The sequence below is a fragment of the Coturnix japonica genome, chromosome 1 (assembly GCF_054131305.1).
Source record: "Coturnix japonica strain WE chromosome 1, WE-NBRP24, whole genome shotgun sequence".
NCBI lineage: Eukaryota > Metazoa > Chordata > Aves > Galliformes > Phasianidae > Coturnix > Coturnix japonica.
Window position 1 is genome coordinate 99,117,073 of NC_140663.1, and position 26,715 is coordinate 99,143,787.

Sequence of the window (26,715 nt, forward strand, 5' to 3'; positions counted from 1 at the left end):
CATTTTTTGAAATGTCAGAGAGTGTAACAGCTCAATAGCATTACTAAAGGGATATTATATCCTCAACAAGCTACAAGGCAGGAGAGATAGTGCATCTTCTACAATCTGTCTTCACAAAGTGTTCTGATAGCAAATTTTGCTCTGACACAGAAATTATTGCTGTAAGACATGTTTTATTAGTGGGTGGCTTGAGCTGGAGATGGGCATATGGTATTTTTTCGCCCAGAAAGTTTTATTTGCCTGATGGCTGCAGCTGTACAGGAGTGAATTTAATGTCCTAGACTGTGTCTCTCTATTCCTAAACTTCCAAGCTCCTTTTATTGCATATGAGAGAATGTATTTACTCAAACATTATATTAACTGGGATAAAAATCAATTATCTCGAAATACTTACAGGATATATTGTGAGCCTTATTTCTTTCTTTCCTGCGAGGTACCTGTCTTATTAACCAGCCTAGGCACAGAGTGAAACGCTTGCCTCAAGAACTGAAATGTTACCTCTAACGTCTCACCTGGCCGATGTGCCTTTGGAACGGCCATGTTCATCACTCGCCCTCCATCCTGAGGTTTGGGAGGGGATGCGGTAAACCTGCAAATCCCCGACTCTGACGGCGTGCTTGAGGTCAGACTGTCTGTGTAGTCATTAGTCCCTGCCGTGAGCTGCTCCGATGATGTGTCTGATATGAAGCATTCTGTAATGGTGAACTTGGCATGTCTCAGCTGCTCTTCCATTTTAGCATGCTCATATGCTCTTGCTAGCTCTTCATATGTTGAGGAGGCACTTTCTGTGGAGACCATGCTGCTTCTTGCTCGATCTGTACACCAGAAACATGAAAAATGAAAGAAAACATTGACATAATCTCTTTTCAAATAAAAGAGAAGAATGTGACAGTGCTTCTTAATAAAATGCAGAACCTTTGAAATGATCCAGTTGATTTGAATTAGTTCGCTTCACTGTAAATGTCTGTAAAATTTTTAGTCAGTAGCTTGATAACTACAGAAAATCTAAAGTGAAGTCTTGTTCTGCTAGCAGCATTATGTGATTTAGTACCAACTTGGTAGTTAAGAAGAAGTAACCTTTAATGCATGGGAAAGGTTATATATATATATATATATACATATATATATATATACACGAAAATAATTTCTCTAAAAGTTAAATGCCTTAAAAATGTTAGAAACTCGGAGAACAGATTTAGCAAAACTCGAAGCTGTCTCTTAACATTATCCTTTTAGTGAATCTGAGATATTTCTGAGGGGTGACATCTGCATGAGAAAAGAGTCTTTTTACATCTGTTTCATGCTTACACTTTAAAAAAATAAATAAATCCCTGAGAACAAAGGTCAAATAAAAAGACAGTGACTCTGAGATACCTATGCCCAGTTTAGACACCAGGTGAAATGCTAACTAACTCCTTTCATACAGAACAAATGATCTTAAGAAAGCAATGCTGTTCAGTAGCTATGAACCTACAGTGATTCAAGCACTTTTTCCAATGCTGTTGAAGTTAATGGGGACTTCATATTTGACACATGGGCTATTGTGACCTAGAAGCTGTTCTTTTTGCTGGTAAGTTTCTAAGAACATCAACTTAAACAAACACTATTATTGAAGAAGTGAATAGCTACTGATATATTAAAAAACATTCTGGAAACATAGCACTGGTTTCTGCTTTGTTATGGGGCCAAATAACTGATCTGTTGCACCCATCACACTTCTACTTCTGTAGGCTAGAAGAGAACTTTCAAAAACTCCTTGGGCAGAGGTCATATTTTCTTAAAAGATCTGTGCAGTTCCAGACATTATTAGTGATGTGCAATAAACAGGCTTAATACAATTGCTAATTCATAGAAATGGGAATCCTGTAGCAGCTAGAGGCAACGGTGTTGTTATTGCAGATCTTCATCTTTTTACTGTATTCTAGAATCCTTGCAACAGTTTTCATTGCACAAAAAGGACAGTCCTGCTATTTGCAAACAAGACCATGCATTATTTAAAATGACAAGTGTTTCAACAATATGCTGTAACTTGCTTAAGATTTTGAGCTGGCCAGAACTTCAGCAAAGCTTTTCTTTTTTAATTCACTTCTCACTCCCTTGCCCAGAAACATCATTCTGTTTTTCACATTTGATTTGTAAATCAGACCAAAACAACGTCTTTTCAAATTTCTTATCAACTGGAAACTCCTGGGAGGCTGCTGTTTCCCAGCGGTCTGAAGCAGTGTCTGTAAAGATGATGGTGATGTTTACGTGCAGCACTCCCAGTTTGATCCATGAAGACTCATATTCCAAACCCTGGGGCAGATGTTCCAGGAAGGCCTGCTTGAACTTTACGTCTACTTTAGATACAATGAAAGTTCATCCAAGCCCAGATTTAAAAGAAGTTTAATTTCATAAGAAAATATATAATGGCCTCTAATTACAATACCTGAAATTAATTACAGATATGAATTGCTACAAGACATTCCTACTAAGCTTTAAAACTACTACTGTGTAAAGTTGGAATAATTTTGACAAAAAAAGCTAAATTCTGCCAAATATCAATGACATCAACTGGATTCACAAATCTGAACATAGTATGGGAAAAGTGATCAAAGGTGTACATTAGTTCACTTGATCACTGAAAACATAATTTGGCTACGCATACTGTGTGGTTTATTTGAGTTTACTTGGAAATTTTAAACATCTGAAGTACTCATGTTACACTGATTCTGTTCTTTCCCGAGAGATGAAGAGACATATTACAGCTACATTTTGCCGCAAGGAATCCTTTCTTGAACATGATCTAAAGCTCAAGATCAATTACATAAATCACCGTGTGTTCAAGGGCAGACAAGGAGTAGGAGAGTAGTGACGCTTAAACATAGGCAATGAAGTCTGTTTACAAAATTGCATGTAGTTTGTCAATTAAACTAGACAGCAAACTGAATTCCCTGCCCTTGGCTATGCTCGCTGGAAAATGACCTTGGGTGACAAAAAGCAAGCACACCTGAAATCTGGAATGTCTATAGTAAGTGTTCCTGAGATAACACCTACTATTTATATTTATATTTATATTTATATTTATATTTATATTTATATTTATATTTATATTTATATTTATATTTATATTTATATTTATATTTATTTATATTATTATCATTATTACATACAGCTGTTAAAACCCTTCCAAAGACTCACGATACTTCTACCTGAAGAAATCAATGAGAAGTTTGTTAGTTGGCTGGAGATATCTGTTGAGTGGCATTACTCTATGAAAACAACATAGTGGTCTGCAAGTTTAAGAGAATGAATTCTGAAGAGATGAGAATTTCAACCCTACTGAATGCAAGAGAAATCAGATCCCTGTTCCTAAGGAGAGAATGCAAATAGTAATATATATTTTATATAAGTATATGCATATATATACAATCATATACAATCTATTTATTTATTTATTTATTTATTTATTTATCTATCTATCTATTTATTTATTTATTTATGGTGAAAGGCCAGTTGCATCTACTGCTCTCTCTCAAATACACAACTCTTTTACACAACCCACATTTTTTTTTCTCCCAGATCAGAAGATGAGATAAGCAATTCCTTGTGGGGAAGCCAGAATATGCACAGATTCATTTCTGTCAGGTCTACATTTAAAAAATATTTTACCTTTTATTCAAATGTAACATTTATTAGATTTGCTTTCTAACTATTCTTCTGTATGATCATCTATTCATTTATTTGCCCTGTAATTTTGTCAGTGGTTTGGAGTAGGCAGAAGGAGAAAGCTTTATTTTTCCATTACAATTCCATTTGCAATGTCAATATACCAAGAAGAAGTGAAGACAGGCAGAATGTGTATTCAGTTTCTCTCCACTTACATCTAGAGAACAAAAACTATGTTGTTTCTCAGAAAACTCAGAGCTGGATACTACAATATTTAGTGTTTTGTAAGGATTTTGGTTTGGACTCAAAAGTTCCCCTCTCCTTTTATTTTCAGCTTAGACTACCCCTACAAACATATTATATGGCTAGGGAAACAAACAAACAAACAAGTCTTGACCTCTGATCAAGGTGTACTCTTGTTTGGTAATTGACCTTCCTGGTCAATGCCATTTTATGCAGAAAATTCTACTTTTTCCTTCAGACACGGGAAATATAGAGCTTTGGCAATCAGAAAAATTACTACCATCACTTTCAAAGAATTCCATTATGCACGTAGCATGAAAAACTAAGGTAACACTATTTGTTTTCACTAGAACTATATGCAGTTATGGCAACTGTTATAAATAGCCTACTGAAAAAAAAAACCACACCCTAGCAAGGAATAAATAGCAGCACCTAAGCACCAAATGAAATATATAATGGACCAAGAACACTATTGAAGGTAGCCCCATACCTGTGTCCTGTGAGGGGCTGACGCTGTAGCTATCGCTTTCCTTGTCCACAGATCCTGCTGGCCTAGGGGTGGGCAGCCTCCAGTCTGTGGTGAGGGTATGAGCTGATATGGTGGGGTGAGGTCTGTTGAGGGTCCACTGACTAGCATAGCGATTGCGAGCTGTGGGTCCGGTTTTGGCACTCCTCCTTGTGGTAGGATCTGCAATAGTAACAGAGAGGGTCTTTGCTACTGAATAGATAATAAAACAATCCCTCTCAGAAGGGACTGGCCACTCGTGTTGGTTAATAAAGGATATGGAACGTTCTTTGTAGAAAAATGAATTAATTCATTAATTCAGTTCATTCAATTTGAAAAAAATTGTTTATTATAAAGAAGCTAGCAATTTTTTTTTATTTTTTTTTTTTATGCACTCTTTTTAAAGGAAGCATATATTTAAAAAAGGGAGAAACCTACCAGACTCCCACTGACATGGTCATTACTCCAACGTAAGTAGTTCTCAGGTACCAAAACCACTAAGAAGTGGAAAAGCACATGGCAAATAGACCCGGTCAGGGATTTCACACCACATCTTAAGTGAATTCTTGGGTAAATTAGCATAGATGTGTCCTCAGAAGCCTCCTGGACCATGCAACTGCTCTGTTTCTAACAACATGTGCTCAGAAATGTGGTGGCATAGTTTCCTATCCCAGCCACTTCACTAATACCTTAATATGGCTCTGATCAGCTACAGATCCCAGATATTTTCAAGTAGTCAGGACTTAAGACATAGCCTATATCAGAGCCCTCAGAGTTTCAGCAGTGACAGGATCATAAAGATTTGACCATTTTTGATTAAGTAAATACGTAAAATGTCTTAATCTTTAAAAAATCTATTACTACTCATGTAAGCTCAGCAATATATATTATTGCCCAAAAGAAAATCTGGTGACCACCAGAGTGAAAATTAATTGTCTACCAAAACTGGCCTCTATGTTAACAAATAATTCTTCTGTAAAAGTGAGGCTGGTACCTAAGAAAGCAAGCAGAATAGAAGAAATACCCACAACATTATTAGGCAAAAAGAGTGACTAAATCAGCACTGAAAAAAAATTCTTTTAGCAGCTTTTGAAATGATATTGCTAACAATAGAGAGAAAGGATATTAGAAATGAAAAATTCAAATCTATGCAAATGTTCTTTGACATTCAAATAGTGCACTTGTCAGTCTTCGAGGTAACAGACTTTAGCAGAAGCAATTTAAAGAAAATAAAGCCAACAAGACCCAGATAATGACTCTGAGCATTTCTTCTGCCTAAGGATTCCCAGTAAGAATATGTAAAGAGGTAACAGACCACTTATGGTTTGTTCTTTTTCATATTTCACATCTTCTCCCCTCAACAACAGTGGAAAAACATGAACTTAGTGCCACTGCTAATTGATCCTGCTGGTTCTGCAGCACATAACAGCTTCACATGGATAGCATCCAAAAGCACATTTGGCACAACACGCCCAGTGTAGTCTGTCAGTATGAAACATCGGTAGTAGTAGCTGTGGGAAGCTGGCATGTGGCTGCTGCATGGCCAGGAGTGAGCAGATGTACCTGCTCCAAGGGAAGTCATAAAGAATGTGAGAGTGCTGGTGGGAAAGCATAGGGTATGGTGCCGGGACTGTTTGGTTTGGGGCAGAGAAGGCACAGTGAACAGGGTTCTCATCAATATCTTGTCAGAGGAATAGAGAATGCGAAGTCAGGCTCTTTCCAGTAGTGCCCAATATAAGACGATAGGCAATGGGATCAAACTGGAGCAAAAGAGGCTCCGTCTGACCATTAAGAATCACTTCTGTGCTGTGAGGGTGCCCGAGCACTAGCACTATCTGACCAGCAACTGAAATTTCCTGCTTGGAGATCTTCAGAAGCTGCCTGCATATAGGCCTGGACACCCTGTTCTGAGTGTCCCTGCTGGAGATGTGTTGGGCCAGAAGTGCCTTCCAACCCCAACCATTCTCTGATGCTCTGACTCACTAGGTCTTCACCCACAATTTGGAGGAGGGTGGGAGAGCCTGCTGCCGGCACGCAAGAGGTCAGTGCTGGTCCTGCTGAGCATGTGCTGAGCTGCGTGCCAGCAGAAGAGACTCTGTGGCCAGGACTCAGCAAGCTCCACTGCCCATGTGATGGAAAACAGAACGCATCTGGTGCCTCAGCTGTTAAGATACCACTGCTGTCACATGCTGAAACAAAAGTGCAGAATGCTGAGGTGAGCAACAAAAAGATTCATGAAACAAAAAGGTTCATAAATATAAAAGAGCTACACAACAACTTGGAAATAGCTGTAAGGGAAAATCTGGCAACCACTGGGTCTGAGTGTGCTTAGACAGGCATGTTTGCAATCTGAGCCATGTGCCCTGCACAAGCAGCTTTACAAATATTGTAGTAGTTTCTCACAAAGCCACATTAGCATCTCAAGTCCAGAGAATGCTACAGAAAAGTCTTTAACCCAGCTCAGACATTCAAGTCTTTACAAATAACAAAAGTGTGGGTGAATTTCACTTTCCAAAGCTGGGCTTAACACACATCATGCTCCTACTAACGAGTTAAGCCCCAGTTCAATTTGAAGGAAGTTTCTCCCTGTATCCAGTGGACTGAAGCACATAACTGCATATAAAGAAATAAGGAATGGAAGAAACCAGTGCTATAGTCTTCTGGGACAGGCAGGTAATTTTGGAGTGGTACATCTTTCCTTAATAGAAAAGGTAGGAAAAAGGATGGATGGATGGACTGCAAATTGGCTGCTCATCCAAATTTGATCTATCCATGTAGCAAAACTCTGGATGATTTTATTTTAGTTTTTTGCTCTTACCAGGTAGATTTTCCAGAGTGCTCATGGACTAAAGGGGGGAGAAAAGATTTGTTCCAGAAGAAAAATAAAGGTACTTTGAGTTTCCTAATGCAAATGTCACGACTCGCCATAGACAAAAAGAAGAATTCTACATGATGGCACTAATCTAATTCTCAAGAAATAATGAACCATAATTTAAAACTAACAGAATTAGAAAATCAGCAAGGTCAGAACTACAGCAGCTGTCATTTATAAAGACTGTTGTGGTAATGAAGACTAAATGAAGATTTCTTAAATAATCTTCATTTTAAGTGACACACAAATGAATTTTCAGCATTTATGTTCACCAGGCTCACCAAGGAAACAAATTCTGAATCTGCCTGGAGATGAAAATAATCCCAGAGATTTCACAGATTGCATGCTGCTAGTGAACTGTATTACTGTAATGTTCATAGTTTATATATATTCCATCTGGTCAATTTCTTTTTTATTTGCATAGATATGGGATACATTCATGAAAGAAATTAAGAAGGAGGGATTGCAGAAGTATATTAATTTATTATAGCTTTTAATCACTATAAGAATAACTCAGTCTGAAGATATCCGGGAAAAAATAATTTACCATAATAACTAAAACTGGAAATATGACTTTTTCAGAAAAGCAATAATGAGAAATTCATTTCTTCCCTAATGGAGAAGTAAGGAAGGAAAACTTATTTTGAAATACAATATGCATTGCTCACTAAATATATATATATATATAAAAAAAAAAAAAAAGAAGAGGCATTAAAAGCCATTAAGCTAATTTACTCAATCCATTCTAGAAATTAAAATCCACCAGGCACTTGGTTTTATTAAAGTCAAGTATGAACTATTTCAAATTACACCTACATTACAGATACATACACAATTTTTACCATATTAAATCACTAAATTCAATTGTACAAGAAATGTTCTCTCCTGACCTAAATAGATTTCTCACAGCTTTCAGAGAAAACCCCATAAGGATGCAGGAGCACCACATTCATTTTCTTACCACTTTCTATTTCCCAGATAACATATTCTCTTAAATAGAATAGCTTACTTGTTCCTGGCCGGGCATCAGAGACATCCACCAATGGTCCTGTAGCTTGTGACACAGACTGGTAATGTACAGTGTGGGTGACAGTCAGTGACTTCTGCTTAGATGTCTCTCCAAAGTCAGCATCAGTTAATAGAACCGTGGATCTGTCATCTGCAAGCAAAAGTACCCATCAGATTTTGAAAAATGGATTTCATTTTTGTTCACATAACAGCTTTTGTGTAAGTTCCCAAACTTATTTTCAGCTGGGCTTCACCAAAGACAGTGGAAGCCCTCACCTCTGTGCAGGGCTGAAGATGGTTTTGAAGTGTGAACAGCAGCTTGGGAATTTCTAGGTTAAATTTCAAAGTTCACAAAAAATAAAGAATAGGTGTATTTTTCCTCATTTTATTTAATCGTGGAGTTGTGTAACCAAGACAGGCCATTAAGCATCCATCTAAAGCTCAATTTTGTATAAATGTTTTAGCCATAATTCTTTCTTTTCCATCTTTTGAATGCTGCCCTCTTGCCCTTCATTTTGGAGAGCTCAACTGATCCCTTCATCAATATGTTCATAGAATTGTAGAATCATCAAGGTTGAAAAAGACCTCTCAGATCATCCAGTCCAACCTATCACCAATGTTTCTCACTAAACCACATCCCTCAGTTAAACATCTACATGTTTCTTGAACACCTCCATGGACAGTGATTCCACTACCTCCCTGAGCAGCCTGTGCCACTGCCTCACCATTCTCTTGGACTAGAGTTATTTCCGAATGCCCAAGCTGAATCTCCCCTTGTGCACTTGGGGCCATTCCCTCTAGTCCTATTGCTATTTACTTGAGAGAAAAGGACAATTCCCACATCACCTCAACTTCCCTTCAGGTAGTTGAAGAGAGCGATAAGTTAGTCAAAGAGAGTGAGTGGTAAGGTCACCCCTGAGCATCCTCTTCTCCAGACTGAACAATCCCAGCTCCCTCAGCCACTCCACATAAGGCTTATATTCAGTTCATTTATTTTCATTAGCATAATTAGTAACGTCCTCAGTGTAATCACCCATGTGTTTCTAAAAGGAGGTCTTCAGATAATGATGCTAACTAACCCTCTACAAGTCAGCTTTTTCTCCACAGAGGGAATCTCACAAAAGGATGACCATGACCTAAGACTCGTCTTAGGGATTTTTTTTTAGGGATTAAGCAACTGAGTACCCCACTGAAGACAATGGAATTACTACTGTAAGGCAACTAAGCATCTTTTAGTCCAGTGTTTTGCTCTTCTGGAAGCTGAAGACTTAGTCCTACCATCTTTCTCTGAATCAGAGTCCTTCCTGCAACAAATTTCACTACCTACCATAGGTCTAAAAAAAAGTCTCTGGGAAGCTTCATGCAAGTCATATGATTTTCTCACAATACAGTCAGACCAGCTGACTGTGGGCTTTCCTGTCAGCGGAAAGGAAGGGTGTGAGATGAATCTGGACCTTTGGAGGGACCGGAAAGAATGACTGAGCATGGATCTTCACTGCTATACAGTTTGGCTGCTTATTGCCTTTCTATGGAGAAAGATACGTTCATCAAATTTCTACTCAGATCATGCTGCCTGCAGAAAGCCCGTGCAATGCTGCACTTACTTTTTTTCAGTTGTGACCACCAAGTTGTATTTCGTTTGCTTCAGAGAGAGATTTGATCTTCTTGATTGTGGAAGGCTTAACAACGATAGATTTCCCATTGAATTTGTGCTTACAGAACAATTATACACACACTATCATATTTTCTTTTGCATTCTTTATCTTTTTATCCATTTGAGCAGTAACAAAATCAACAAAAAGTGATTGCTATGCTATTCTCTCTCTCTCTAAATATAATACATTTCTAGAGGCCCTGCTTCCATGCAGTTAGTCAGAGGTTGATACACTTCTTTTAAGCGTTCCTGTGTTGTGTTTTTGTGTGGGCTTTTATTTTTTTTTTTTTTGGTGTTTTTGTGTTGTTTTTTTTTTTTTGTGGGCTTTTATTTTTTTTATTTTTTAAGTTGACAAGACACTATTAATGTGAACAATTCTGCACAAAAACATATCGAGCATTTTTTACCCAAAGAAGGCCATAAATAGAAAGAACATTATGAAATCAAATTATTCTGTCTGGCAGAAGATGAGCTCTTGTTCAGGTTGGAAATAAAGCTTCTTGGCAGCAAATTGTGTTAAAGCCTGCCAAACTGACTGCTTATTCTGAGCAGTTTGAGCAGAACTGGCTATTTCTAGGGCACAAATCGCACTGCTATAGTTAAGGTACTAATGGTTTTCTACTACAACCATCTATTGCTTGGCAATAAATTGTAGATCAAAAGTAAAACCTGTCTTCAGTATGAAGTCTGGCACAATACACTACAACAAAGCAGCAAACATTGGTAAACGTAAAATTTAAATGTAAAAACAAAAAAAAGTGTTTCTCAGTTTAAGCATAGGTCTCCTTTTCTTCAAATCCCCTGCACTAACAGGCCACAATGCCGGACTTCCTCAGGTAAAACAGGATATAGGGCCAAAGAAGTTTCTCTCTCCCCTAGCACAAGTATGAGTAGGAGATGGAGGGATGCTGCTCCCAGTTTGGGGTGGCTTCTCCAGCTACACAGTCCCTGGGATACTGTTATATTCTCAACCATCAATTTTCTTTTTCTGCATAGATTTTGACCCACAGAAGTTGGAAATTCAGTACGATCAGTCATTCTGGAGGGTCTTTCCAGCATGTAAACATAAAGCCATGATCAGGAACATGCTGTGTTTTGACTATTTGGAAAAAGCAAACACATCTGTTTACGTAAGACTTCAGCTATATGCGAGCCACAGGAGAAATATTGCTTTCTGACAACTGAAACATTCTGACTTGAATTTTGCACAGATACACTGAAGTTGAAAACTAATCAAACTATTGATCGTATAATTTGATACAAAAAGATGAATACAATATGTTGTATGTATCTTTTAGGAGATGGTTGTTCAAAACCTTTGAATGCCAATGTTGTCATTTCTGAATATCATTTTCCTTATAAGTAATGCCAATGATTCTGCCAACTAGCCATGGCCAAAAGAGAAATCAAAATGAAAATAATTAAACTGCCAGTCTCCATTTTCTTCAGGCTGTTCTTTCCACCAGTTTCAATTTCCTAATGTCCTGAATTATTTTAAATATAGAATTGAGACCACTTAAAGCGGAAGGTAATTCGAAGAGGAGAAAAAAACTATTCATTTTTCAAAAGTGACACATTATTCTGCAGCTCTTCTTTCTTGATGTGTGCAGAGAAGGGAAATGTGTGAGGTAAAGGATGTCTACCTAAAGCACCTGTTACATTAACCAGTAAAAATAAGCCCAGCGAGAGTTTACCAATGGTCTCCATCGTGTCCCTCTCCTCAATCAGAAGCTGTGCTCTGGGAATGTCTATGTGCATCCTCAGTGTTTGCTGCTGCTTGTTAAGTGTGTCTGATGTCCTGGTATTCTTGCTGAAACAGAAGAAAGGCAAACATATTAAGATTTAGCCTGACTGAAAAGGTACTTGAAGGCTTACTAAATATAAATACGTCCAGCTTAAAATAAAAACAATGGAATCATAATCAGCATAAAACTAATACATCTTATTTGCCCCTCTTCAGAACAAATATATGGTATTAATTTGTGTTAGAAAAATGCACAAAGATTTGGTCTATTTGTTTCAGCCGTGATCTGAAAACTTCATGCAGTTTTCTTCAAGTGTTGCAATATAATGAAATTAATTAAACATTTGTAGAATTGACCTTTTCTTCCATTCCTCATGAATGTGAGTAATGAAATATGTAGCTGATCAAACAGCTTGGTAGGAAAATGATGTCTTGTAACTTCTAATTATTTTTCAAATTTTCATTATTTTTCATTAGATTAATTTCAAATATTGCTAGAACTGATAAATGAAAAAGCAAATAAATTGCTAGGGATTACATAAAATAAATAAAGGTTTTAGTTCTATTGATGCTGTGAGAGTAAAACTGCAAATCTTGCTTGCATTCATGGATTATTTCTAATTGATTGATGCAATATTCTACAAAAGAATATAAACCAATCACTTTATCATCATGTAAATTGAAACAATTTCATTTTGAAGTTTGTGTACCAGAAAATGACTTCTTAAATAAGCTGTCTTCTAAAAGCAAATGAAACTGCATAGTAAAATGGAGTGCTATAATCATTTCCAGTACAGAGTTTGCACCAGGAAATTTTCAGATTGCACTAAAACCCGGGAACTTTTTGCCCTTTCAGATGTATTTACTCCTTTTGAGAAGAAATATTTCTGAATATAGGGTTTAGGTAGGGTTGCTGAGGAAAGTCGAGCTATATGAGCTAACGGTATGATCCAAGTAATCACATATCAAAGAGCTTTAAAATTCAAGTGGAGGCTCATTTTCTGGTGTAAAGGAGCCGTAAATCACTCCGTTTAATTCCCCTTTGGCAATGAATTATTGTTATAAATGGAATCTTCAGAGGACTATTAAGCTGCTTGATGATAAGCTCACTACTTTCCTGAGTGAGGGCCTCTACTCTTCAGTTTAATGTACTCTGATGCATGCTGGATGAGCCCACATTACTAGATAATCTGCCTGAGCTTCCTGCTGTATCTCTACCTCACTATTCCAGGTCTGGGAGGTTCCCCTAGGTCCTTCTCATAAGGAATTTCCTTGTCACTCAATGGTCAGTAATTCTGACAGACATTTAAGATCTTCCATTCACACAGGTATGCCTCTGTGGCTGATTCTCACCTTCTTTGTTACCCTGCTCTTGTGATCCCCAGCACAATCATTATCTTTGGCATCTCACAGACTTTAATGTCTCTATTTTTTGGAGATCAGGCAGCACCATTGCCATGATTACAGATGGATAGCTGAAATGCATTCAGCCTAAAACTGGTGCCTCATTTAATCATTCTGAAAGCAAAATATCAGGCGAGCTACCCATGGCTGCCAGACTTGTCTCTATATATAATCAGTGGAAAATAGTAGTCGCAGTGTCTTATTAAGCACATAAATTTTCACAGACATTTAGGATTCTAAAATGCAGATAAATTCCACGGTGATATTCTTGAAGTCTCTGCAAAGTCTCTGCATGGGTTAGGAGCCACTCTCCTACTGGGTTTTACTCAACCTACAGAAACATTAAGAGAATCGCAAACTTCTGTTATCTGAATACCAAATATGCCTGAATCCATGCCCTTTGAAAGTCAGGCTACATTAAGCTTGTCCAAAATCATACAGCAAACCTGTGATCGAGTAGAAAACTGAACTTACGATTTTCAATTTCAAATAATAATCAATGATCCAATAATTTCTGGATATATGCATCAGATATACACACAATTAATGCAGTATAAAATCAAGTCCAATAAATGCATTGCTTCACCCTTTGTCTGTTCACCAGAGATGTAGGAGGCAAAGTGATTAAATGACATATTTTCCTCAGAGGATGCAGACTTTGGGATCGTGCTTAGAGCTAGAAGCATTTCTGCAGTGCAGATGTTCTCTACCCCCACTATTCCTAAGTATTTGACCATTCATAAATAATTGTTTGGGCCACAGAGGGCAGGAGGACATTTCCACATCTTTGTAGGTGTACTGCTCACCTGTCCAGAGAGAACTCTGAATCCATTCTTGGTTCCGGGGAGAGTTTAGTGCAAAATGCAAGGAAAATCTTTCAAGTCAGAAGTGAAAGCCAGGCCTTGCTACACTCAGGAGAATTCTCTCTTAATCTTGAGTTTTGCTTCATCATCTGTGATCTCTCTTTTGTGTTGGTCTAATTAATTCTCCTCAATGTAGAAGCACAGTGGCATGGAGTGTCCAAACACAGGACAGGCAATTGGCAGTGGCAAGAAGATCACTGCTGATTAGCACGCTATCTCTTTCTAGTCGATGAATTTTAAATTATTATCTGTAGACCATAATAGCTCAACTTTCAGCTTAAAATGAAAAACAACAAATTGAAGTGCCAATAGCAATTAAGTGCCTCCAGGACTTGGCAGCAAAGCAGAGATTTTTAGGATTGCAATATAAGTTCGGTGCCCAAGTGTTTTCTAACCTAGGAAAATCCAGTCCTCTAAAACTTTTAACGATCTGGTGCACGTGGAGTCTAACACGTAATTCTTTAGAGGGAGGAACCGCATCTACCTGCATTTTCGTTCACTTACAGATATAGAACTCCAAAACTACAGCTATTCTTTACCTGTCAGATTCTGTAAGGGTCTCTGTGTAATACAGCTCATTCTCTATATTTCAGTGAATCTCTGAGCTCCAAATTGTTGGGGATTGGAAGCCTGTCTGGGGAATGAGTTGGTATGTATTTACTGTTGTCTTTTACTCTACTTAAGAGTCTTCTTTTGGTCAACATTATAGACAGATACTTGGATACACCTATTGCTTTGGGTCTGACAGAGTACAATTCTTATGTATGGTCTGTGGATAAACAAGCCCTTTTCCAGAGCAAGTACAGTGTGTGATGTATTTTAAAAATGTGCATAGACAAAAGAATTACCCCTCATTAAACAATATTTCTATATCTTTAATTAAAAAGAAACAACTGATCTGAGTGACTGAAAGTGTCCGTACCCACAGTGGAGTGTTAGAACACACCAGAAACATAAAGAGATTAAATGTGGATTTCCATAATGTCATTCTGGGTGCTGGCAGAGAGTTAAGTCATCTCGCTGCTTTATATTTGCATTGGTGGCTGTAAAAATATACCAAAAACTAAATTGTGTAAACAATCAGTCAGACAAAAGGATATTCAGGTAGAAAATATTCCTCACCCTGTGTTCAAAATTAGACTGCTCAATCAATTTCTATACTAATTCACAGAGAACTACTACAAAGGACTTGGCTATATCTATCTTTTCACTGCAAAGAGTCATTAAAAAGCTGTGGTTTTACAGAAGCAGGGATTTTTATTTGCTTATTTGAGGTATCAGCCAACAAGTTGTGCAGCTCCAGTTAAACTGCTAACTGCTGGAGATTTCTCTGCCCCCCAGAGGTTTGACTTAAACAGCCAAAGCTGGCAACTTTCAAAGCAAAGACTAAAGCTTTATTCTTAATCTGCTTTACACACACTCATAAAAATCTCCTCAAAGAGGAAGGTACGCATAGCTCTCTCTATCCCTCACCCCTTCCTAGCAAGCAGGGAATCATCTTCTCTGCATCATGTCCAAAACAAGGCACAACTCTCTCTCTTGATAAGTGTACCACAGCAGATTTTGTTGAAATCTAAAAGATACAAGACATCAGGAGCTTTATAATAGCTTACTATTGCTTTGGATCTTTATTATCTTTTGACTATTAATATCTTAAATTTTCAGGAACACACCTACCTGTGCAGCCTGCTGTAGGGGGCCTATTTTGCAGGGGGGTTGGACTCAATGATCTCTAAAAGTCCCTTCCAGCCTCTACAGTTCTGTGATTCTGTGATCTAATGATAGCTGGTGGCCCAGGTTTGGGTTCGAGTTATTTCATAGCTATATCAGAATCAACCTGAGAATGTAACCTGTGGAAAGCTCCCCAAAACAGCATCACTTGGAAAGATTCAAGTTATGAGGCTTTTCCAAATGCCCTTTATCCTATATCACATATTTCCCCTGCAGTTCTGTTTTAATATTCATTTGCCTTATTCTCACTTAGAGAAATATAAAATATAGCTATTTAATGAAAACAAGATTAGTTTTTAAATAAAGGAATGGGACTTGATTTTATTTCAATGTTGATGAAAGGAAAAGGAAAAAGAAAGATAGATATGCAGATAATTATGTAGAAGGACAGCTCTCAGCTAAAGACTGAGCAAGAATCTGACTGCTCTCCTAGTGTATTATATGGTGAGGGTAAAAAGCTCTATAAGCTCACAGTTAGTGCTGGCAGAGGGGAAAACGGGCCACTTATGCTGGAAGTTTAATAGCTTTCTAAGTATCAGAGGAATGTGACTCTGAAATGGCTTTCTAGATGGGATGGTAAAACCGGTGGGTCAAAACAGGGCTAAAGGAGAGGTTTACCAGTATAGCAGAGGTGTTATGTGTAGTCGTCTCTGGGAGTGAATATCTTCATCCAGTAGTTTTATACCAGACCACACTGAGTTTCTTTAGGGAACAGACACACTGCATATGCTAAACTATGCCTTTATTTATTTATTTTGCATGAAAGTATTTCACAGCATATCTTCTTGAAGTTGCTTAGATGTGCAACCTACTGCTAGCAGATTTCAAACTTGCAAATAGGAACAGCGTGACCTGACCTCCATGACCAGACTTGTTAAAATCAATGGGACTACACACATGTATCTGCAGACTGATGGCACAGAGCTGAGTTCACACTAAGACCATCTGTCACCGTATCTTCGGTAAGTGTATTCTTACCATATTAGATGAAATTTTTCATGGGTTACTACAGTTCATTTGACGAAATATCTGTGACATTCTCAGTGTGCTGCTTAAAAATAAAAAGATTTTCTAGCTAATCAAAGATCTCTTGAACTTAGTAACTCTTGTTGATCTCATTTTCAAATACATGCATCAGTTTTAAATGTTCAGTGTTTTCCCCAGACAAAACAGTAAACACTGAAGATATGAAATTTCCATCTCTAAAGAAACTGAGATGCCAGAACAGCCATTCTGCTGCAATTCCACAACTGAATTAGATTTCTGCTTCCTGAACTGATGGAACAGAATTGAAAAATAATAAATGGATTTTCTGCTCTTATATACCTTAGGGTATAAGGAGATACAAAATGTAACTGAAATATTACATAAATATAACTGAAAAGTTTGGATAGTTTCACATCCAGGTACTTACTGCCTTCAAGATAATAATCTCTAAAGAACAATTTGGTTCATATTATGAAAACAATTTCCCGAACAGGAAAAAATGTCTAAACGGACCTACACATGTTCTGTTATTTAATCTACTAATACAACAGTTTCAATTTTTTTACTAATGTATTCCTTCACAGATATATACTCTCCACAACTGTTTTTTCCATATTTTAACCATCAGTGTGTCATAGTTCTTAGCAAACAGCTACATGATGTGTTTTGAGAAAGGTTTTAGGCATAGAAGGTCTCCAAATAATGTTTAAATACAGTGCCACAGCTGACAGATATTTTCCAACTTATAGACATTAGCTTTATTCTTACCTCATGAGCATTTCAGCCAAACTCTTTGCATCTAGAAGAAAACAGAAGAGATGTCAAGATAATACCAATCTACAATACAAATGAAAATCTATTTGATAGATGGATTACTAGGAGTTATTTGAATCAGCCATGTATAAGAGTGCTGTCAATTCTCAGATCAGTAACAAAGATTAATGTCTCTAAAAGATTGAAATGCTCAGAGATGTGTGAACAACTGCTGGATTTGAAGAAGACTGACCATGGAATAAAAAAGAAAAAACTGCAGAGGCTCTTGGAAGTGGAGGCAGACAGCTGAACAACTAATAGGTCTATTCCTTCATGCCATGGTTAGCAAGTGAGTGAAGACAGAAATGCTGACATCCATCACTGGGCCGGAGCAGAAGCTGATCTGGGTGAGCAATTGCCAGTCTGCCATTTTCAAACCAACTGCATGGAGGTCTGAGCAAGGGATGTCTCCAAGGAATCAGCTTGTTTGGTTGCTCTCAGGTATGAATGCCTTTCAATGAGTAATAATTCAAAACAACTTCTGGGTCATCAGAAGACTACACTGAACAGGAGATAGCTTATTCCCACACGGAGCACTGCAGAATGAGGCACTGCTGAAGGAGAAATATTCCTGTTGTTATCACTGCTGCTGTTATTAACATAAAAACCTGTGGGGATATCAATATTCCAGTGAATATCAGATCAAAGGACACAGCTGAAAGTTGCTTCACCCGGCATTCCTTGGGTAGCTTCTTGTGAAATTTTATCAACACAAGTAATGATTGCTGTGATATTATTTGGCAAAAAGAGAGCTATACTTTGCTCTCCTACAGTCTGCAACTACACAAACTCATTTAAAACTGCTGAGCTCTGAGTCCTTAAGTAACAGTATCACACAGCAACAAAGCAGCCTTTTGTGCAACCAAGTGAAACAAATCTGAGAAGAAAACCATTCAAGTCCCAAGTCTTCAAGAAACTCTATAGTTATTTGAAACTTTGAAGAACTTCTCTTAATTGCTGCTGGTAAATCTACCCATGTCTTCTAAGGCATTTACAGAATTTGTCTTTGTCTTCTTCCTCTCACTTCTGAAGCTCTTTTTATTCATTAATTACCTCTCGGGTCTCCTACATCTACTGAAAGTTCCTTGCTAGTAGTATCATTAAATATCTCACCTTTAAAATTCAGAGGTTGTGGGCAAAAACAAACCACCATCTTAATGCATCACTCTGACTACATTTATATTCATTCTTAAAAGGAATGAACAAAGGGCTCTTTTCATTTGTAACAAAACACCTTCTACCAACCTCCTACACTCTGTTTCTCTGATGCTGTGCCAGCTTGCCAGTCTTAGGCTTTATGGTTCACCTATTACTGCAGCAGCTGAAATTCTGTGCTTCTTCTAGGTCTGCTTATTTAATTCCTTTATTTTTAATCTTCCCGTATCCCTTTTTAGCACAATGGAAAATTCCTGCTGAAGGGAAGGGCTCTTTGTGATGTCTGATCTTATCCAAACAGTACTCCATTTAGGCATACAGGCTTTCTGTTTTTCCTACTATTTGGGATTGGCTTTTTCTGAGAGCACTCTTATAAGTGGTACTATGTAGTATGATACCAAAATGACAACATCTTTGTCATCAGCCATGAACTAAGCTACCAGCATGCTGCTGCTCCCAAATAACATCCGAGACAGTTTGGCTACTGACTTCAAAGGATCCAAAAATGGATTTAGATTTGTCAAAGAATAAACAAATAAATAAAAAGTCCAGGTCTAAGTTGTTCATTTTTTTTCTTTTTCTTTTTTATTTCGACCATAAATGACATAAAAATGTAAGAATCCCAGAGTTCTGAGATGTGTATTGCAGTCCCTCAGCTGTAGCGACTGGATTGTCAGAATGCTTTCGGTGACCAGCTAAGAAGAAAATGCTCCCCTGGTTGAAAACTTTCTGAGTATCTGCACAGGTACGTTCACTCTTGTGCCTCCTTCCTATCACTGAAACATCTTCCCTTGTACATTCTCAGAAGCTACACAGCATATAGCTATGATCCATGCTGTACCTGGGAAAGATGTTAAGCTATCACTTACATGTGACTAATATCCAAACACACATTTACACATATTCTTGCTCAGAGAAATGCAAAAGATATTGTCTGTGCATCATCAATCAAAATAATGAGGCATCATGAAATATTGTGTTACATGTCAATAGCTGAATGTAAAAATACTGAAGAAAATAAAATAATGAATTCAGCAGAGTTTAACTTACTAAGAAAGTTGCTACAGTAGACAGCAGTATTAATAAATATATCAGTGCCTTTACTGGACACAAATCAGGCATCAGCCCTCACTTCCATTCTCTTATTTAAAATGCTTAACACACTGGTTTGCCACTTGGGAGGAAAATCAGGGTCCACAATAGAGTTTCAAATTGCATGCTGCCGCTTTTGAACTACCACTCCGCACTGACTCTGCTTGGATTAAGATGAATGTAAAAACAACAGGAAAACTATTTCAGTTGTAGTGGAGTGAGGTTAATATTGGAGAGAAAGCAAGGAAATTCATTGAGTTTATCTGTTCAAACTGATCTACTCCATTGTCGCATGAACTCTAGCAGTCAATTGACATTCTTGTACCTTGACTTGTGGAATTACTGAATTGGGCAAAAAATCAGGGCTTTGCCAAAAACTAGACTTTCCTTCTGAAACGAGCGCTCCTGGAGAAATAAATCATACTAGACGGGGCACAGGAGGAAGACAAAGATTTACTCATTTCAGTGTGCTAAAACAAGAAGCAAAATGATTAAGAATGGAGAGACTACTGCTCTTATGCTAGATTTACTCCACAGAATCTGGAACTATGACACTCGTCTGAAAGAATGAATCTGCAAGCCTGAAAGAAGAATGTACAGAAAATAAATCTGCAATTCCCACTCCTCCTGTCAAGCACATTCAAACACATCTCTTGGAGCTACAAATGCAGGAATTACATTTGTAACTTATATAAAATCTTTTATAAAAACCCATGTGGTAAATTGTTATTTCTGATGTAGATTGAAGGAAAGCAATTGATGGATTTAATATCATGATTTAATAACTGAGTCCTGTGCCTCAAGAAACACCATGAGGTGTTTCATATCAAGTGATAATAACAAGATATTTTCCATTTGAAAACCAACTCAGAACAACTTGAACAAGAGAACTACTATAGTAAATAGAACTTTTTTTTTTTTTTTTTTTTTTTTTTATAGTTAGGAGGTCAGGTACAGTGGAGAATGTTATCCTACCATACTATAATTAGAGTATTGACAGATGATTTTAATGGATAAGACGTTAAAAGTAAACTCCTAGGATGATCATCTGTTTCTGAAATACTAAGTTCATTTCTAGCATACACAGAAGTGGAAAGTTACTAGGAGATTACAACAGAAGCAGAGAAAATCTGTGAAATGAATACATAATGGGATAGTTACAAAGAAAAATTCAAAATCTGTTTAGTTTTCCATTGAAAATATTAAGAAATCACTTGATCACTACTGTATAAAAAGAATATCACTAAAGATCAAAATGTGACACAAAAAAAGATACTTGACATACAAAAATATAATGAGATGAAATGGTTGCAATGCTGAGCCATAGCTTGACAAATTCAGATAAGAAGTGAGATGTAACTTTACAGAAATGGTAATTAGATACTGATGGCTCTCAAAAGTAGCATGGACTTCTTTGTCACTGGCTATGGTTAACAGAAGACATTTTTCTAAATTCCTATATTTGGAGAGGAAATCATTCAGGTAAGTTATGCAAAGCAATACTGGACAGTGATCATCAGCCTTTCTTAAGGGAACGTAACTCAGGAATTTAAGAAAAACTAGATGCACATAACAATGATTTCCTGGAGCCAAATTGCTCAAAATATCCTGCTCATTACTGGATGGAATTACACAATATTTCTGAGAAGATAAGATAATAGCATTTTCATCACCCCTACCCCACCACTTTTTTAATGAAGAAAGTATTGCTCAGAGGTAAAAGACTCAAAAGATTTCAAATGAGAAAGTTATTATACAACAAGCTAAAGAATCAAAATGCCCTAATTTCCAGAGCAGTATCTGAACTACAAGGCTAGTTGTCCTCTTTGATCTATGAATTTGCCCATGCCTAGGGGCTCTGTGTCTCTGTCCTTGTTGCAAAAATGTCCAAAAATATAATTACAAGAGACAAATGAGATCCAAAAGAGGGAAGAACAGATTCTACGGTGAGAAGGAATACACAGGATTGACCCTGGTTTTAATATAAGCATATTTTGGTTAAAAAACAAATAACCAAGCATTCTGGTGGTTCATGGAAACTCTTGGAATCATGTTTGTAGATGTTGATATTTATTCAGTTTGTGATTTGGATGGCTTTTTTCCAGATACTTTCAGTGTAATGTGCTATCATGTGTATCATGTGCTACTGCAAAACTGACATGACCAAAAGCAGAAGTGGCAGAGTGCAAGGTTCAAACACCTCACTGGGGCTCATCTGGCAGCATTTAATGGAAGACCAATGAAGCTGAGTGAATCACAGGTCTAAGGCTTATTCACACAGAAAAGATGATACAGAATAAAGATTAGAGGAAATAATGGGTCAGTGACAATGACAGCTCAATGTACAGTAAAAAGTTGTAATAGTTTTGGTATAACGCATCATAGAGAAAAATACAGAATAATGTTATAGAATAGGGATGTGCTTTCTACCCTACTTTCATTTTGTAATTCTGGAATCACCAATAACATCTGATATAAATCTGAAATCCCTTCATCTTCAGAACTCCTGATTTTACACTTTACAAATATGATTTTAGTTTATTTAGAGCACTCAAAGGGAAAAGAGGGAGAGGAAGAGGGAAAGGAGGGGAGGAGAGGGGAAGGAAAGAGGAGAGAAACATTAACCATGAGAACTACTTTCCTTTCCCTCATGCAAATTAATAATAATGAACACAGGAGTCTTTTTTTTTTTTTTTTCCCCGAACCAGACTATATAATGGAAAAGATGGAATCTATATTAAAAAAAAAACATACATGCTTTACCTGCTATATATTACGGGAAAATAATGCTTACTGGGGATACCATTTAGTAACATGCAATGCCACTTGCACTTTCATGTTTGGTGAGTATGCACGCATAGGAACAAGTGACACATTGATCTTACCTCGCAGCCTCTTCAGCCTCTGTTCCCTCCTCCTTCTCCGCACAATCATCAGCATCACAAAAAGCAGTAAGACCCCAACCAAGATACAGGAAATGGTCACCAGCATCTTTAGTCCTTCGTTGGTTGCCAACCCCTCCTCACTTTGCACAACTGACTTAATAAGTGGAGGGATTGTACCTGGAAACAGTGTCATGACATTAGATACTTACAGATGAAGACAAAATATTGAGTTCTCAGGAAACGTACTATGGTATATGCTTTCATCACATACAAAACAGTAAGAAGGATGTATCACATTCAAGATGGATGCTATAGTTCTATGTGTAATGGCCATGCACACATAATCATTCTTGCATGTATGTGTGCCATTGACAGCAGAGATAGATTGATTATCAGACGTTCATACTGTAGTTAATATTCAAGTAATATTATATAATTACAAATTTGTTAGAGATCTCAGAATTGGTACCTGCATATATTACTTCTTAAAACAGAAAAATAACACTGCTGTAACGCATTTATGCTCTCTGCTTGGCTTTCCTTTGTAAGGGACACGTACGACAACACATACTTTGTGCTAAAGACATCACATGAATCCTCTACCCAGAAACATTCCTTTATCACAACCTAGGGTTTCAGCAGCACTATTGATCTTAAATTCAGATGGCCAGTTTGATGCTAATTCACTACAGAGTGCCTGATGTTGTACTCATCAATAAAACAGAAGACAAAAACTGGATAGAAATGTACAAATCTTGAGACTGAAATAAGGGAAATGAATCTACAAAGTAATTCACATTGGCAGGCAGCTCGTTTTTTCATTTTGGGACATATTTGCATTTTGAATATACCTGGCTTCCTGGTGATATGTAATATCTGAACTTTCCTATTTTTTTCCTTGATTTCTAAAGGACGTGAGAAGAATACAGCACTTCTATTGGAGGGTTGTTTAGTCATGGAAGGCTTCTCACCCATTTCCTGATTACTATTAAACTGCTGCATGCAACTACAAATGAGGCTATAAAACGCAGATTTCTTTGAAATGGATGGAAATACACAAGTATTGTGAACTGTGATGTCTGTCGATGGAAGCTATTAAATTTTAACCAGCTACTGAAACATAAAATTGGCTACTCACTTCCTAAAAGGATAGGAAGATGAGACAGAAAAACAGACACATCCTTTTTTACATTTTAATTGCTGTATTGTGTGGCATAGCTATATCCCATTATGGATCATACAGCATCAAAAAATAAAATAAGAAGAAAAAATACAAAGCAGTACAATGAAAGTGCCATAACCACAATGGAAGTAAGAACTGTTTGAGTTGCATATAGTGGGAAGAGCAGTTCCCTCAGTGGATGGAGTTAAACAGAAAAGCTACAACCATACAAAGCTACATCAGGTACTTTTGAAGAAAATATTTTACTAAAGTTACAATTTGAATATTTTTCTAATTTTCCATGGTTTGGAATAAACACACAGTGGGATTTTGTCTTCTTGTCTTAACTGAGATACCACTTTTGCACTACCCTAAAAGCAAAGAAAGTGATTAGATGGATAAATGAAGTCCTGAAGGAAATAGTAATAACTTTCCCTAAATCCCCTTGAATAATAAAGGGCCAAATTCTACACTGAGTTAGAGTCACACAGACAATTGGCTAAAGATTGCTGGGTTCAGTATTACCTAATGTTATGTCTTGATCTTTCTAACACTTTGATTCAATCAAGTGGCCTCAATTTCAGCTAAACCTTAAGTGTTTAGGCAAGTGAATATTTTTTTGCTTAGCTCTTCTAAGTGTAAACCTTATACCACTACTTACAACCTTCATTAAAAGAACAAGCTGCAAGTTTATGTATCCTTCACATTACCCATGCGCAGATGAACACCAATTGAATTAAGAATTACCACAACCTAAAACTGCTATCCACTGAGAAAGCACCATTTCAGTATTTGTTGTCTGTCATCCTACGTTATGGGTTAGAGGAAAAAAGTGAAAGGTTTTCCCAGAACAAAGTCCCAAACAATTTGGGATTATTTATTTGTTTATCCATTCATTCATTTATACATTTAATTTCATGCCCATTCAGCATCATCCTTTGTTAGCCTGCTCATGTGGTGCTTCATAGGAGTTGAAATATGAATGTTTCTGACCCAATTTGCTCCCATTGCTTCTTGTGACTTTAGATTTGTCATGGGTTTTCCAGTGTCCTGACTGTTCTTCACACAAGGAAGTCCCCTGGTGAGTGAGAATCAATTAGCATAGCTTAGAGCAGCTACCAAGCTGATCTGATTTAATGTCAGGCTACTGTGTAGCTGATCTCTGAGTCAGGAAGCTTCTTTGCAGTGCTATATACTACAGTGGCACAGCGCTAAAAATATCTCAAGTGTCAAGTGCAAATGTTCTGAAAAACAAAGGGCAAGGAGGTCACAATATTCTGCAAGCTGAAAGCGGTTAGCCGAAATATCTGTGAGCAGAAAGCAAAGATCTGCACATAGATCTATCATTAACCTTTTGACCCAGTTCTCCATGAAGAGATTTCAGGTTAACAATACATGGCCACCATACTTTTCAGGAGCTCTAGTGCAGATAATAGCCAGCTACTGCAGTTCAAACAGACTGAAAGAGGACTTAACTCAAGGATTTCTACAAAGTTTGTGAAGGCTTTACCTAATACTGCTAATATTTCTGACTTAGCATTTTGCACTCTCCAACATCCATAGGAGCATTGTCTGATCTTCAAAGGCCTATTCTTCTATTATTTGCTTTACCTAGAAGCTGGAAGGGGCTAATCTCACATCACAAGAGAAATCAGTGGTAGAGGTAAGGTTAACTCTCAAAAGTAAGTGCTGGCCCAATAGTTTTCACTTGTGGTTTTTTGTGAAAGAAAAATTCACTCTATGAAAGCAAAAAGAGTCCATAGGCAGAAGATGTTTATTTCTAATCAAACACTATTTTCCAGCTTTGAAGCTCCTTTGAGCCTACAGTGTATTAAGAATGAATGAATGGGAAGCTGGGACTCTGTAGAGATATCTTTTATTTTAGAGGCACTGAAATAGCTGTTTCATAAAATTCTTTATGCGGGAATACACATAATAAGATGGTAATACAAATGAACTTATCATTTCAGTTCTGCAGCAAACCTAACAAATTCAGAACACTTGGAAACTGAAATTTGCTTTCCAACTCATGCTTTCCCCTCTCAACCTTGTGGTCATTATTTGAGATCATACTGCCTCTCTACGGAACAATATAATCTTGACAAGTCATGCTTGATAAACAAAACCATTGATGCCATAAATAAGAGATTTTCAAGCTGACCAAAAGCAATGGCCCAGGAAATTTAATGCTGCAACCATTTTTATTGTTTTATTTTCCCACTTTTAAGGATTCCATACAGTAACACAAGATTAAATGGCAGGTAGGTCACAATACGTGAAACCAAATTTTGTATCGTCACCTAAGAAAAAAGCAGTCTGACAACATTTCAGATCAATGCACTTTTAGGAAAGTTTGATTTCAGTGTTTTCAGTAGAAGTTTAATATTTCAGACCTGCGTTTGAATATTATTCCATTTTAAGTTATGGCTTAAGACTGTCCCAGACATATAAATGTGACAATTATTGTGGAAAAAAAACCCAACATATATATATATTCCTGAAAGCTGGATGCCACTGGTATAAAAATACTGGAAAGGACAGAGGGTAGGCTTAGTAAAATTGAAAGTTAGCCCATAATATTTTAATGAGTAATTACTGACAGCACCACTTAATAAAACAGGTCCTAGGTCTACCTGGCAAGATCTATCAGCATTTGTATAAGGAGTACTTGGACCTTCACTATGTGCAGGCCTTCCATGCTGAGACAAAATTATTCTTTCCCTGAAATAGTGTGAGGACTCTGTTGCTGTTGCAATGGCTGTGGTAGCATTATAGCATGTGTAAGATGCAGAGATTTAAGCCCTGCCTGATTCACAGCCATAGGTGGAGTGACTGGCAAATGGATGTGCTTGCTTTTGCCCTCTTCCTCTGGCTTTTGCAGAGGTGGGTAGTAACCCCCAGCAGAAAGGCAGGATAAGACAATTCCTTCTTCCCCTGTGTGCTGCTCCT

The 26,715-nt window shown here is 37.3% G+C and overlaps 1 protein-coding gene across 4 annotated transcripts in view; it reads right to left on the minus strand.

Moving 5' to 3' along the window:
- DSCAM (DS cell adhesion molecule) overlaps positions 1 to 26,715 on the minus strand; it is a 427,035-nt gene that overhangs the window by 15,095 nt on the left and 385,225 nt on the right. For all 4 annotated transcript variants that reach the window (XM_015882861.3, XM_085548372.1, XM_085548380.1 and 1 more), the window contains 6 exons: positions 22,605 to 22,781; positions 17,428 to 17,458; positions 11,625 to 11,740; positions 8,278 to 8,427; positions 4,382 to 4,579; positions 513 to 815 (listed from right to left, as the gene is read on the minus strand). In XM_015882861.3, the coding sequence (XP_015738347.2) occupies positions 513 to 815; positions 4,382 to 4,579; positions 8,278 to 8,427; positions 11,625 to 11,740; positions 17,428 to 17,458; positions 22,605 to 22,781 (975 nt within the window). The remainder of the gene's footprint in view (positions 1 to 512; positions 816 to 4,381; positions 4,580 to 8,277; positions 8,428 to 11,624; positions 11,741 to 17,427; positions 17,459 to 22,604; positions 22,782 to 26,715) is intronic.